General features: G+C 40.6%; 2 protein-coding genes across 2 annotated transcripts; both read left to right on the plus strand.

Annotated features, from left to right (window-relative positions):
* Positions 1–366: 366 nt before the first annotated feature.
* LOC110230317 lies at positions 367–1,017 on the plus strand. Its single transcript, XM_021032862.1, has one exon. The coding sequence runs from the start codon at positions 517–519 to the stop codon at positions 1,015–1,017; it is 501 nt and encodes a 166-aa protein (XP_020888521.1). The 5' UTR covers positions 367–516.
* Positions 1,018–11,724: 10,707 nt separating this feature from the next.
* Positions 11,725–14,131, plus strand: LOC110225927. The gene is made up of 2 exons (XM_021016307.1): positions 11,725–12,206; positions 12,713–14,131. The coding sequence occupies exon 2, from the start codon at positions 12,735–12,737 to the stop codon at positions 13,242–13,244; it is 510 nt and encodes a 169-aa protein (XP_020871966.1). The 5' UTR covers positions 11,725–12,206; positions 12,713–12,734; the 3' UTR covers positions 13,245–14,131.
* Positions 14,132–15,704: the final 1,573 nt, after the last annotated feature.

Here is a 15,704-nt window from a genome sequence, read left to right on the forward strand (position 1 = left end):
ATGGCGGAACTTCGATTCTGTTGCTGAGATCCCGAAGATGCTTCGGATGTATCTCCGTGCTAGAGGAGTTCCGGGTCCTGTGAATGCTCTGGTCCATACCGTTCCATCTGATAGCGAGGAAGAAGACGAAGAGGAGGCCAGCACCAGTCGGAAACGCGTTCGGGATTGTTCCGAGGTGGACGCCAAGAACAAGGCGTCCACTTCGAAAACTAAAACGGCGATGAAGGAGCCTGTTCCTGAGCCTCTTCCATAAATGTTCTCTAACCTTTCCACTCACTTTGAACTCATAATGGGCTTCGGCCCTTTTTTATTTATGGAAACATTTGCAACTTTCCTTTCTCTTCAAATATTCTCGGAGATGCGTCTTTTAATGCAGGATTGATTTAAGGGCATAAATCTCGCCGCGAATCACTCCATTTCCGGGCTGAATCTGCTGCTTGCTAGGGACATGAAGTCCCTATAAATTATAGCTTCAACTTCCCTTTATTTCTCACTATTCTTCTCACTTCTGCAGATATGGATTTTAACCTTCGATGTTCGGAGTCTATGCCGGACTTCTCTAGGATCGGAATGATGGACGAAGATGTTCCAGATGTTCCAAGTAGACGATCTTCTCCACTTCGCGGCTTTTTCAGATCTCAGATCCGAGCTCCATGCGCTTTGATCAAGAACCTCCCAGATAGAGACCGGGAGATTGCGATGGCCTTTATCAAAGTGCTCGCAATTCAACACAGGAAGCTATCGCTGGAAAAGAAAAAACTTCGGAAGAAGATTCATCGAATGCAGCGCAGGGTCACTGCGATATCAAGGGATCTTCACATCCTTAGTTCTCACCCCGGAGAGTGGATTGAGCTCGGAATCTCCAAATTTGCTCGTATCCCGGATTGTATGATGCCAGTTCTTGATCTTGCTGGTCAAGGAGTTCAAGTGTGCGAAGATCGACACTTTGCTCGCATTGCTCTCTGGGAGGGTTTTCTCCGAATTTGCTCGCATTGCTCTCTGGGAGGGTTTTCTTAACTCGAAGTGTGCGAAGATCGACACTTTGTCTTGTTCGTTTGAATAAATATTTTGCTTCCAATCTCTTGTATGTTCGCATAGCCGAACCTTTACTTTAATACAGAAATAAAACAAATTTTTATTAATAGCTGAACTCGTTTCCGAGCTGCCTACGTACCCATTTCGGGATCAAGCCACACCGTAGTTCATGTACATAAAAAATGCATGTAGCTTTAAACATAAAACTTCTTTAGGTTGATCACATTCCAAGGTCGCTTGACTGGCCTGTCTTCTAAGTCTTTCAATCTATAAACACAGTTCCGAACCACTTCGGTAATAATGTAAGGTCCTTCCCAATTAATACCGAGTTTACCGGCACCTTCTTCTTTTTTGTTGTCAAAGATACGCCTTAACACATAATCTCCCACGAAGAACGGCCTACTTTTAACTTTAGAATTGTAATATCGGGCTGCTGCCTGCTGGTAATTCTGAATCCGAATCAAAGCTTGATCACGCCTTTCATTTATGGTATCTAGTGAATCATTAAGCATTGCTGAATTTTCTTCCTCATTTAATGGTGCTTCTGTTCGGCGAAGTCCGGGCACGTTGAGTTCAGTTGGTACTACTGCCTCTATGCCATAAACCAAAGAGAATGGAGTTTCTCCGGTAGGTCGCCTAAGGGTTGTACGATAGACCCATAGGACGAGTTGGAGTTCTTCGTACCATCCTCCCTTTAGATGATTCAATCGTTTCTTGAGATTGCTCAATATCGTCTTGTTCGCGGCTTCAGCTTGACCGTTTCCTTGCGGATATCGTGGAGTAGAGTAACTGACTTTGATTCCCCAGTCCGCACAAAAGGCATCAAACTCTTGTGAAATGAATTGTGGCCCGTTATCGGTGACTATTTCATACGAAACTCCATGTCGACATATAATATTCTTCCAAATGAAAGTCTTTACCGCCGAATCCTTGATGCCAACATATGCCTCAGCTTCAATCCATTTCGAAAAGTAGTCCGTCAAGACCAAAAGATATTGTACACCTCGAGTTGATCTGTGCAATGGTCCAATGATGTCCATTGACCACCTCATAAACGGGTACGGGGAGGAGATGGAAGAGAATAACTCCGAAGGTTGATGGATCAATGGTGCATGGAGTTGGCAGCGCTTATATTTTTGGGCAAATTTAACACAATCCGTGATCATAGTGGGCCAATAGTATCCCATTCTTTAAACTTTAAAAGCCATAGCTCTTCCTGATGAATGACTCCCACATAATCCTTCATGCACTTCGCTCATGACGATTTCGACTTCGGGCCCAAAAATGCATAATAGGTAAGGGTCACTGACACCTCGTCTATATAACGCATCCTTTGATAGACAAAATTTTGCGCTAACGATTTTCATTTTCCTGGCCTGCCACTTATTCTTTGGGAGCTCACCTGTCATGATGTAGTGTTTTATTGGCTCCCTCCAGTCAGCCCCCCAGTCTTTAGCCGGAATTTGGTCAACCTTGTGAAATACTCGTGGCTCTGGCTCGGGATGTTCGTTTGGTTCAAGAACGTCCTCCTCGATTAACGGTTCGGTTTCTAATATCGTTTCTGGAATCACATTTTTCTTTTAAGACAACGGATTCCTTGTTAGATGTGTTGATCCCCTTGACTTCCTCCATTTGTTGGGCGGAGGTTCGATCTCTGGTTCGCCACGGTCACGTGCCGCTGCTCGAGACCTTGTAACGACGAGGTTTTCTTTGTTGTCTTGAATGCTTCGCTCCGAAATGCATTCCACTGGAATAACTCTTTTCAACTCAGATCTGATGTTGACGCCCATGCGGCAAGTGCGTCCGCAGTTGTATTCTCCCCCCGAGGTATGCGGATTAATTCGAATTTCGAGAAATTTTTAGATAGATCCTTCACCACTTCGAGGGATGCTTCCATTCTTGAGTCTTTGGCTTCATAGTCTCCATTAAACTGGTTAACTACTAACTGCGAATCGCAATAAGCCAATATTTCCTTAGCTCCAACTCCTTGTGCCAATCGAAGTCCGGCAATCAGGGTTTCGTATTCTGCCTCGTTGTTGGAGGCATTGAATAACAATCGGAATGACTGTTCTAGAATTTCTGATGTTGGAGACTCCAACTTGATTCCCACTCCGGATCCTTGCTTTGTTGAAGACCCATCTACATGTAATTTCCAAGTTTGGTTCTCTGGTTGCTCTATCGTTCCAGGTATTGGTAGCTCGGTCAAGAAGTCTGCTAAAACCTGAGCCTTCATACTGACCCGACTCTTGAATTCTATATCGTACTCGCTTAATTCCACCGCCCATTTCGCCAAACGTCCGGAATGACTTGGACTATGAAGTATTGTTCGGAGTGGCTGGTTGGTTAATACTTCAACCGGATGGGATTGAAAATATGGGCGCAGCTTCCGGGCCGAAGTCACCACCGCGAGTGCGAGTTTTTCCATCATTGTGTATCTGGTTTCCGGATCCGTCATTGACTTGCTTACGTAGTAAATTGGTTTCTGTTCCCCGCGGTCCTCCCGAACCAAGACTCCACTAACCGCATGGTTTGAAACTGACACGTACAAATAAAGTCTTTCATCTGCTTCTGGTTTGGAGAGTATAGGTGGAGTGGTTAAGTATGCCTTAAGCTGCCCAAAAGCTTCTTCACACTTCTCGTCCCAAAGGAATCCTTTGTTTCCTTTTAGAATTTGGTAGAAAGGTAACGACTTATCTGTTGATCTTGAGATAAAACGATTCAAAGCCGCGATCTGCCCAGTCAACCGTTGTACTTCCTTGAAGTTTCTTGGAGATGGCATATTTAGAAAAGCGTTAATTTGATTTGGATTGGCTTCAATCCCTCTTTCTATCACAATATAGCCAAGAAATTCTCCGGATGGGACTCCGAATGTGCACTTCGCCGGGTTCAGCTTCATTTGATATTTATTGAGAATATCAAAACATTCCTCTAAATGCTTAATGTGATCCTCTGTCTTTAATGACTTAACCAACATATTATCTATGTAGACTTCCATTGTCTTCCCGAGATGATTATGGAACATTTTGTTAACCAACCGTTGATAAGTTGCTCCTGCATTTTTCAAACCAAAAGGCATCACTTTGTAACAATAGATACTTCTATCAGTGATAAATGATGTTTTTTCTTGGTCTTCGGGGTTCATCATTATTTGATTATAACCCGAGAAGGCGTCCATGAATGTTAACAGCTCGTTCCCAGCGGTGGACTCTACAAGTCGATCTATATGTGGGAGCGGGAAACTGTCTTTAGGACATGCTTTATTGAGGTCTGTGAAGTCGATGCAAACCCTATCTTTTCCATTCTTCTTCTTGACAACGACAGTGTTTGCTACCCACTCCGGGTATTGCACTTCTCTTATGGACCCTATTTTCAAAAGTTTATCTACTTCGTCATTTACTATTTTTGCTCGCTCCACTCCGAGCTTTCTTCTTTTTTGTTTCACCGGCTTGAAGCTTGGATCCACGTTCAGTTCATGACAAATTATGCTTGGATCTATGCCGGGCATATCTGCTGCAGACCATGGGAATGATGTTATGTTTTTTCTCAAAAGTTCGATCAAAGCTTCTTTTATTTGGCCAGTCAAAGTTGTCCCAATTCGAATTTTCCGGTCCGGTTTGTCTTCTTCCAACACCACTTCAATTACTATATCATCTTTTTTCTGCCCGCTAGGAAATTTTGTTCTTAGTCCCTCTTTTGCGGGCTTCGTTAATTGCTATTGAATCTTCATACGGTGGCTAGCTAGATAACACGTCCGTGAAGCTTCTTGATCTCTCCGAATTGTTTCCACTCCTCTTGATGTTGGAAATTTGATACATTGATGATATGTAAAGGGGACTGCTTTCATTTGATAGATCCAGGGAGTCCCGAGGATGATGTTGTAAGCTGCGGGCTTATCGAAGACAACGAAGTCCATGATCTTTGATACCTTTTTGGCAAGGACCGGTAGCTTGATTGTCCCGAGAGACATGGCTGACTCACTTGTGAATGCAACTAATAGGGACAGAGGCCCCACTATGTCCGCCCGACTAATTCCCATTCTTTCTAAAGTACTTAAAAAGATCAAGTCGACCGAACTGCCTGTATCTATAAGGATCCTTGACACTTCGAAGTTGTCAACGTCAAGGGTAATGACTAGAGCATCATCTTGAGGTCTTTCGAGGTGCCGCGTTTCTTCTTCATTAAATGATATTGATGCACCTTGAAAATCGACTTCTTCGCTCAAGCTTGCTTTGAGTAGGACATTTCGTCTATGTTTCTTGATGGAACTTATCGATTCTCGACAAAATTTGGAACCTCCTAGAATAACATTGATCTTACCCTTAGAATTCCTTGGTTCTTCCTCGTTGGTTAACCTTGGTCTTTTGGAATTTTGATCTTTGGAATTTTCCTTTGCTTCGTGGTATTCCTTCACAAAATCTTTTATATCGAATTTGGAAAGATCTCCACTGGCCCAAAGCTCTGCGAGGTGCCTTTTAAGAATGCTACAATCCTTGGTTAAATGTCCGGTCACTTTATGAATGTCGCAATATAAACTTTCATCACGGACCCAAGTGTTTGATCTTCCTTTCCCTTGGAATTGCTTTCCGACGGTACTGTTGAAGGGTTGCGACCCAAATTTCTTTGGTCCTTTGTTCTCCCTGGGTTCAAACTTTTTGGTAGGGACGGTGATTGCCGGCTTCTCTTGCTTATTTCTTTTGGCAAAACTTTCTTTTTCGTCCTCTACCTCCATCCAGTTGTTTGCGCGGAAGAGTGTATCCTGAATTTTGTCTGGTTTATGAAGTATTAAATCTTCTTTAAATCTTGAATCATGTCGCAATCCTTTTCGTAAGGCAGATAAAGCTGATTGTTGTGAGATTCTTGGGAGCTTTGACAGCACTCCTTTGAACTTGGTGATGAAAACTCGAAGTGATTCATTTGATCCTTGTGATAAGTTCCAAAGATCGGCATCCGAAACGCTTTTATCCATAAGGATGGAATATTGCTTTAAGAATACAGCTGATAGTTCGTCGAAATTGCTGATCGAACCCGGCTCTAATTGGGTGAACCACATTAAAGCTTGGCCGCATAGGTTTTCCGAAAAAAGCTTGCAGTAACCTGCATCCTCATCAGCTTCATCCAATTCGACTCTTCCAGCAGCGATCAGAAAAGCTGCGAGATAGCTCTTTGGATCCTCCAATCCGCTGTAAGGGTCCAACTTGAGCTTCCGGGAATCTTCGATTCTCAAACTCGCGATTCGCGAGATGAAAGGTGTTCGCCTAGCTTCTTCAATGACTCGATTGATATCCGGCTCCGAACTTGTAGCCTGATGGAACTTTGACTTCATTTCTTTTAGTTCTTGGCTAACCTTCCTCATAGTCTCGAACTGGTCGAGGTTTTCCTGCTCGTACTGATCTGCAAGTTGAGCTTCATCTTCGAGCTGTGCCTCTCCATCCAATGGCTGAACTACATTATTAGTAGTACCAGGAGTTGTTTGTCCGCTGGTTTCATTTCGCGCAACGGAACTTGGCGAGTTGAGTATCCTCCTTCGGATTCCCACAGGATTTCATGCACTTAAAGAGCGAACACGAGTTTGTATAGTATTGACGTTTTGACTAAGAGATACCTGGGATGTTTGCAACGTATCGACAGCCTTTTCCACATCCGAGAACTTTTGTGATATGTCCGACATGGTTTGCTGCATAGCTTTGAGGGTTTCGGCCAATGATGTCTCAACGGCGTCTCCTCCGGATATTGCTGCTTATCTCGGGAATATAGTAAAGAAAAATCTGACCACTCAAGAATCCTCTTTCCCCACAGACAGCGCCAAAATGTGGATGTCGGATTCACACACTCAAGTATTTTTGTTAATAGGGAAGATTATTCTTGAGGGACAAAAAATAAGAATGTAAAAAGCTTATGAATTGCTACAAAAATTGCTATAGTATTTCTTGCTTCGAAGAAAAAGGTCCCCTTTACATGGCCATTGGCCTTTATATTTATACATAGAAAAACGACATTTAAATGGCTAATTAAATACAATTATTCTCTCTTAAATGCGTCCGTTTTGATCTTTGACTTTAATGCTTAACGTTTGAATTTGAGTTGACTCTGATCTTCATGGGCCTCGCCTTTTGCCACAAGTGTTCTTGAACCGACTTACCCGTGTCTTCTACACCGAACTCATGTCGAAGCGCAGTCACTTCGGATTCTCGAAGTGGTGATAGCCACTTCGACCATTCCTTCGGCTCACGGGTCCAATAGGCTTTATCCTTTATGGGCCATTATCTTGACTACGTGGCAATCTTTGGTTGGTCTCGGACTTCTGGTGCGGGATCCGACACCAACAAGTTTGATGACGTCCTGAGGAGAAGAACCCCGCCAATCAGAACCAGATCCGAATTCGACCCCGTGACCATAAACGCTTTCGATTGAGCCCAAATCTCCCATCTTTGCCCAAAAAAAAAAAAAGCACCAGTTGTTTCCCAGGAGCAGCGAGATTTCTCTGGCTGTGGGGAAAAAAAATTAAAGAAAAAAAAATTAAAGAAAAAATTAAAAACGTTTGAAAAAAGACGAAGGGAGACATCGAACCCAGGTTCACTAGGGTAGTCATCAAACGTTTAACCATCTAACTAAGACAATATATTCATACAATTTTGAAAAGAGATATATATATATATATATATATATATATATATATATATATATATATACTTACTTAAACACCATGGGTTAAGTTTTAACCGCAGTTAATGCTTCCGTTAGCAAAGTTAACAGTCGTTAACTCAGAGGTATGATTTTACCAATTTTTAAAAAACGAAGGTTTTAAAAGGCAACCAAAAGTAACTAAGGTATTTTTATTCCAAATTTAATACTACATGTATTAAACGGCCAAAAAAAATTAGATGGCGGGTTTTTCGGGTTTTTTCCCAAAATAAAAATAAAGAGAGATTTTTGTTATTAAGCTTTGTTAGGACCGAAGCGGTAACAAAGATTAAAGAACAAAAAGAAGGACAGAAGAAAACGAAGATGAGAAAGAGAGAAGAGAAGAAGATAGTAGAAATGAGTTGTTTATTATTTCATTCGATAAAAAACCCAAAAAATGAGTATTGTTCTTTTTAATACACTTGGTATCTGATTAGTTTAAGAAAACGATAACGTATTGTATTGAGATTATTTAAGATAAAAGAGAATACTCTCTTTCATTTAGAGGTTTTGACACTTCATCTCCAACAAAGACTCTTAGCCACTTTTCTCTTCCTTCTGCGAGCAATTACGAGCTCTTCTCCCTTTTGATATGCAGGCCCGGCCCGTCCATAAGGCAAGTAAAGCATTATGCTTTAGGCCACATAATATAAAGCAAAAAAAGAGGCCACATTTTGAAAAGTCTTAACAGTCTAGTGGCTTGACAATTGTTGAATATATTGAATCCCTCCCAGTTTCGAGTCTCCATAGTTGGTTTTTTTGTCATTTTTTGTTGTGTTATTAATTTTTGTTTATTTTATTTTATTTTCAAAGCCATACTTTTAAAATTATGCTTTAGGCCACTGAAATTCTAGGACCGGCCCTGTTGATATGGCTTTCTTTCTCATGAAGGTGATAGGTACGTGCAACCTATCAGTATTTCCGCGTAATGAAATAACCTTGTCCTCAAGGTTACAATCTAGAAACTGGTTTAGCAAAACAGACAATGGTTCCCACGTCTATTCAAAAGAAGGCAAAACTTTCCATTGTACCCTTACCTTAGTCTCACCTTTCTCTGATTGTCGATAGTCCAACAACTCTTCTGGTTCTGTATCCCATTCTAGTGACTGCGTCAAGATATGTAGAATGTCCTCTGCCACTTGAGAGGTTGGTAAACCTGCCTCTAATTGTGACACATGGAAGACCGAATGGATCCTGCTTCCAAGAGGCAACTCCAGCTTGTATGCCACCCTACCTACACGAGCAATGACCTGATCAGGACCAAAATACCTCTGGGAAAGCTTCTCGTTTCTCCTTCTGGCCATAGTCACTTGTCGATATCGGCGCATCTTCAGATGCACCTTGTCGCCTACCGCAAACTCTACATTTTTCTTGTGCTTGTTAGCCTCCTTCTGCATTTTGGCTTGAGGAACTTCCAGGTTCTCCCTCAGCTCCAACAACAAACTGTCTCAATCCTTCAATAGCTCCTCTACATTGGCATTGGCAGTTGGAACATCTCCATACCGCAGTAGATTTGGAGGTTCTCTTCCATAGACAACAAAGAATGGTGTGTTCTGGATAGAGAAATGGTAAGAGGTGTTGTAGCAGTACTCTGTCTAGGGCAACCATTGAGACCACTTGGTTGGTTCCTATTGGTGAAGCATCTTAAGTACGTTTCAAGGCAGCGGTTCACTACCTCTGTCTGGCCATCAGTCTGAGGGTGGTAAGCAAAACTTCTATGCATCGCAACACCCTGAAATTTAAATAATTCTGTCCAAAAGTGATTGAGAAATACCTTATCACGGTCCGACACCACAGTCTCTGGGAACTCATGTGACCTCACTATCTCTCTGATGTAAGCTTCGGCAATAATCTTTGTAGTAAATGGATGTTTCAGGGGAAAGAAATGGTTGTTATTGTTGAGTCTGTCAACCACTACCAAGATGGAGTTAAACCCTTTAGAAAAGGGTAGTCCCTCTATAAAGTCCATACTTACATTGGTCTAAACTTGTTGCGAAAATGGTAGACGGGACAAAAGTCCTACGGGTGAAGTGGTGGCATATTTATTCTCTTGACACTCCTGGCAGAGGGTAATTAAATTCATCACATCCTTTCTCATTCCTCTCTAGTAAACCTCATGCAGCAACCTCTTATAATTTTTCAGTGCACCTTCATGCCCTCCTATGGCACTAGAGTGAAATTGCTCCAACAACTTTGGAATCACTGATGAGTTTGATGGAACAACCAGTCGCCCATCTTTGTCATCCCTTGCTCCAATTTGTAACCATTCTGGACCTCTTCATTTTTCTCCAATTTGAGGATCAGTGGCCCATAACAAGGATCAGCTTTTACTTGCTCCTTGAGTTCTTCTTTAACCAAGGATAGTGGCACCACTAAGCTAATCTGTTGCAACTCAGCCATTGGTAGTTTTCTTGACAATGCATCAGCCACCCTGTTCTGCACTCCAGGCTTGTACCCCAATGATGCGGTCATCACACCAGAAACTGAACCAAAGCTCATTCAAATTGGATGCACTATGCGAATCAGACCCGAGAAGGACATACGTTCATTGCGTGAACCATATCAGCTCAACTACAAAGATTCAAGGCAGGAAACCACTTGGAAAATATTCTCAGCTCATCTACACAACCCCTCGAAGAAGAATCAGCCCAAAAGGAGTTTTCACGAAGGAGTTATTCAATTTACAAATCGGATGATTCCCAGCTTATCCGATTTGGACATATACGGGTTCATTGGAGCTTTCCAACAAGACCAGAGGGATCTAAGCTATGGAGTAAATTTTACTACATTCTTGACTCATCAGAGGAGTTCGTCGAATTGGAATCAAGAAGATATTAATTTTCTAAACCAGAATATTCTCGGCTTGCCTTATTTGGAAGCTGACGGGTTTAGTCACTTGCAAACCAAACTTTGGCGTCCAGAAAAGTTTCTAATACAACTAGAAGCTTCTAATATCACCTCAAGTTTCATTCTCAGCCATTGGATTAAGTGGATTCCATCTTGGCCATTCATACACCAAGACTTTCCATATCTAGACTCAATTGCCTTCCATGCACTCCAACAGCTAAATACATTTAAACCAAGGAAGACCACGACTTTTGGGAGACTCTCCATGAACCAGAGGCTCTTAGAACGTGGATATGTGAAGAAGATATCAAGATACAAGCACTTTCCAATTCTGGCGCATTCACACCTAGCATTCAAGCTCCAACGGCTCATTTCCTTTGTTGGCGACATTTGCTTTAACTTTTGTCATTATTTTAGAATAATTTAGCTTCTATATTTGCTAATGACCGTTTGTAGGTCCTGTAGACGAGCCTATAAAGCTCATATAACACAATTGTACCATGGACCCTAATCGAGATTTTAAAGTTCATAAAAAACATTGTTTTCTTTTCTTCCACAAAGTTGTGAATTCTTTGTGTTTCCTTTCATTAGTTCTTATTTGAGTGAGTCAATTAAGTTCTTTTGAGTCTGCAAATCAAGTTGTTTGAGTGATTCAAACTTCTGGTTTGTTCATTGATTGAGTGAGTCAATCGCATCTATCCATCGTTCCATCCCTTGATTCACGAGAGAGTGCGTTATAGCCAGCTCGTGAATTCCACCTTCCGCAAGTTAAGCTTGGAATCTCTTGATCATTGAGTGATCATAAGTTGGATTGGTTCCAATCTTATATCATTTGATATCAGAGCTTCAAAAGCTCCTATCTTCCAAGGTTATATCTCTTCAACCTATATCTATTTCTATTTTCAGTTTTTGTTGTTTAATTTTTATAAAATTCAAAATAAAAATAAAAATTTGTTTCTTGCTTTGTTCTTATTTATTTGCTTCAGTACCTTCATAATAAAAAAAATAAAAAAAAAATTTGATTGCTTTGTTTTACTATTTATTTCCGATTTATTAAAGAAAAAGCCATAAAAATCATATTTTTGGTTATTTTTAATTATTTTTGAACTTTTCGTGTTATAAAATCAGAAAACAAAAATAAAAATTGCTTTTCCATTTTTTTTAAATATAATTTTCGTATTTAGTGAAAAAAAGGGGTTTCAATATTCGTTTACCATTTATTTTAGGCCTGGGAATCTGAACCGAACCGATTTGTCCGAACCGAACCGAACCGAGGTTTGGGCAAATCGGTTCGGTTATTGTTAATTGATCATAACCGATCGGTGGGATTTTAAAATTGTTTCGGTTAACCGAGATTTTCGGTTCGGTTTGGGAGAACCGAACGGTTAACCGAGAAAATTACAACCTAACCAAACTATGGTATCTCTTCTCTTCTCCTTCTTCAAATCTCCTCTTCTTCTTCGAGCTCTTCTCTTTTTCTTCTTCTCCAACTTTGACTGGAGCAAGATAAGCAAAGAAAATAACAATTAAAGACTTCCCAAAACCATCAACAGAAGAATCAAGAGACGTCAGAGATCTAAAGCTATTATTCCGGCGCTTGAAGTAGGTCGGATGTAACCCATAGAGCTTCAAATCCGCTTGAAGTACGTCAGAGATCTTTTTCTTGCTTCTTCTTCCTCCTCCTTATCAAAAGATCCGAGGTTAAAGAGAAAACTTACAACTTTGGCTTTGATTTCCCGATAGTCGAGCCGACGGCGAAGAACATTAGGGTTGAATAAGGGGTGGGTGATGAAACACACGTTTCATTACTTTGTTGGCACATTATTTTCTGGGCTTGGCCCAACTATTTACTTAAAACATGGGCCGAATCTGTTTTTTTTTTTTTTTTTTCCCATTAAAACAATAACCGAGTATCCGAATTGCAGTAACCGAGAAAACCGTTTCCGAACCGAACCGAACCGAAATCTTAGTCGGTTCGATTCGGAATAGCTTTCAATTTCCAAATTAACCGAAAAACCGAGAAACCGAACCCGAATAAACCGATCGGGTCAAATTCCCAGGCCTAATTTATTTGTTATTCCCTTATCTATTGCTTTTTGGCTAAGCGTTGAAGACGATTCTGAATTCTCTATTATTCTTCTTTTGCTAGGTTCTCACATAAACCAGAAACTATGGAGTATGAAGATGAGAGGAGTGAATACAACACTTCAGAAGTTGATTGGGGACAAGAATCTAACCCGTCATGGAGTGGAGAAGAAGATTACGACTATGGCTCTTGGGAAGGAGAAACTAATTATAAAATCAGTCTAGAAGAAGTAGATGAACGTGATGAAGAGCCTTGGTATGAAGAGACGAATTCAGAAGGTGCTTTCGAAGGAGAAGAAGAAACTGAATCCCAATTCAGTTTAGAAGAAGACTTGCCGAATGGAGAAACTCAAATCAGTCACGGAGATGAGGGCTTCAATCACGATGGAGAACCAGACCAGTTCGTAGAATCTTACACACAAGAAAGACCATGGTGTGAGATACCATACTCTTATCAAGAGGGAGATCGCCAAGAGGAAACTGATTCACAAATCAGTTTAAGGGAAGACGAGTCACATGGTGTAGAAATAGAAACATGGAGTCATGAGGGTGAATCTAACTATGGTGATCAGCCGGTACCCTATTCCTTGAAATGACATACCTAAAGTAAGCTATCTCTGTGAGACCAAAAAAACATTTTTTTGCATTCACATAGAACTGATTGTGACTAAGCAGCTGCAGGACGACTTCTAGGTGCTTCAAATGGGTCTCCAAGTTAGTGCTATAGATTAGCACATCGTCAAAAAACACCAACACAAATCTTCTTAGGTGGGGACGGAACATATCATTCATCACACTTTGGAATGTTGAGGGGGCGTTAGTAAGCCCAAAGGGCATCATTAAGAACTCATAGTGACCTTGATGTGTTTTAAAAGCTGTCTTTTCCACATCACAACTCTTCACTCTAATCTGATGGAACCCAGATTTTAAATCCAGCTTTGAGAATACCCTTGCTCCCTTTAATACATCCAGTAACTCTTCTATAACTGGCACTGGATATCTATCTGGTATGGTGACTTTATTTAGGGCCCTGTAATCCACGCAGAACCTCCAGCCTCCATCCTTTTTCTTCACTAACATCATTGGACTGAAGTAAGGGCTGATACTTGGCTGTATGACCCGTGTTTCCAACATCTCATGTAAAAGTCTCTCTATCTCATTCTTCTGTAAGAAGGAGTACCGGTATGGGCGATAATTTATGGGTGTGGTACCTTCTTGAAGAGTTATAGCGTGTTCCCTGTTCCTAGCAGCTAGTAAACATCTTGGCAACTCGAATACCTTCTTGTATTTATCGACCACGACCTTAACCTCTGCCTCATAAACTCCTCTTTCGTGACTACCTTCCCTCTCGAAGAGTGTAGTCAGCTCCAATAACTAAACCATCCCTTGTTTTCTGACTATTCTCTCCATGGAGTTTGAAAACACTTGCCCTTTTCTTAAAGTTGGATACCCTTTGATAGTTACTCATTAGTCTCCAATCTTCCAACTCAATGTCCTTAAAAACTTTAGTAAATAAATATTTGAAAAGTGCATATATTATCCAACAAAAGAAAAGAAAATTGTTTACCAAAACAACAAAATTAAATTAAAACAAAAGCATTTATAAATCATCGGGAAAATCGGAAAATTAGGAACACATGAAGTCAAGAATCTTCTTGTTTTGCTCTTTCAATGCTAAGATCTCCTTGTCTTTTTCTTCAAGCTCTGCAAAGATCTCAGAATCCCGTGATGGACCGGAATAAGAACATTCGATGCTTTGGTTTAGGCTACTTAACCCCACCACACGACCTTAGTTTAATGGAGTTTTCTGAATTTGTATATAACAATTGTTAGTAACTTTAAAATTTATATAAAAAATGTAAGTTAGAAAACAAATCTTACCTCAAGAACCATGCAGTTGATCTTTTCTCAGACAAAGACGTTGGCTGACGAGGAACCATCATCATTTTGAGAAAGCTGCGTGAGGCACTCCGTCTTCCTTTTCTTCAACATCTAAACGAGGCCTGTGATGTAACCGTCTTTTATTAATCCGGTTTTCTTGTTGGTGTGTGTATCCTCAATGATTTCTATAAAATCAGGTTCTATACCTCCGTTCTTCTCCGTCTATAAATCAAATAAAAAAAAGTTAATTTTAAAATAAAACATGAAATCAAATAAAAGTAAAAGACTAACCAATTCGTATACACGGCTGAAGAAGCTCGTCGAACCCGCATTGTCCACCGCTAGACCTTTGCCACCTCGTTGGCTCTTCTGGTTTTTTTTTGTTGGTTTCCACGATACGAGCAGTATCCGACAACACCCAATACTCTTTTAAGCCAAGCCATATGTCTGGGTTCAACCCTTTTGGACACTCCTTGCCTGCCACCCACTTTCCCTTCCAAATGTTCATGTGGTCTCCAAATTTTGATGAAGCATAATTGTGAAACGCGACACGGATAAGGGGTGCGTGGACAATATCCCAATTGAATTCATGCTACAAATCAAAAGAATTATGTTAGTATAAAAAATACAAAATAAAGGTACGTAATAATAAATGTATTACTGCGAAAGTCCTAAACCAAAGCTCTCGATCGTTGCCAGGCATATCATTGTACGTCGGATACGGATGTTTGAGCATCCCGTGCAACATCCGTAAAATGGATTTGGATATGCCATTTTTAGAATAACGGAACCTACATATAGAGAGAAGTAATATGATTTCTACTTTAAAATATTTATATATTAAAACAAGAAAACAAAATTTATTTACCATGTTGTCACGGCTCATTCTCTTCAAAATACCTCTGCACCAGACCACAAGGATACACTACATATTTTATGGAAAGACTTGGAGGATATTTTTCTAGACTTTATCCCCAAGAAATATCCCTATAAATCCGTCGTATTTATTAGGATCTTGCTAATCAAGGTCATATCTTCAATATGGGCCGTAAGATCGCTTTAATCTCCACCGTCCATTAAGGAGGTGTTTTTGTATAAATAGGGGTGAGATCCCTCATTTGTAAATCATCGAGCGTTTTTATCAATATTAGAGCAATTCAGTATTCTATTGTCTT

This window comes from Arabidopsis lyrata, assembly GCF_000004255.2.
Source record: "Arabidopsis lyrata subsp. lyrata unplaced genomic scaffold ARALYscaffold_8, whole genome shotgun sequence".
In the NCBI taxonomy this organism is placed as follows: Eukaryota; Viridiplantae; Streptophyta; class Magnoliopsida; order Brassicales; family Brassicaceae; genus Arabidopsis; species Arabidopsis lyrata.

Excerpts from the sequence above, each read along its gene's own strand:
- LOC110230317 (XM_021032862.1), top strand. The coding sequence starts at position 517 with ATGGATTTTAACCTTCGATGTTCGGAGTCTATGCCGGACTTCTCTAGG.
- LOC110225927 (XM_021016307.1), top strand. The coding sequence starts at position 12,735 with ATGGAGTATGAAGATGAGAGGAGTGAATACAACACTTCAGAAGTTGAT.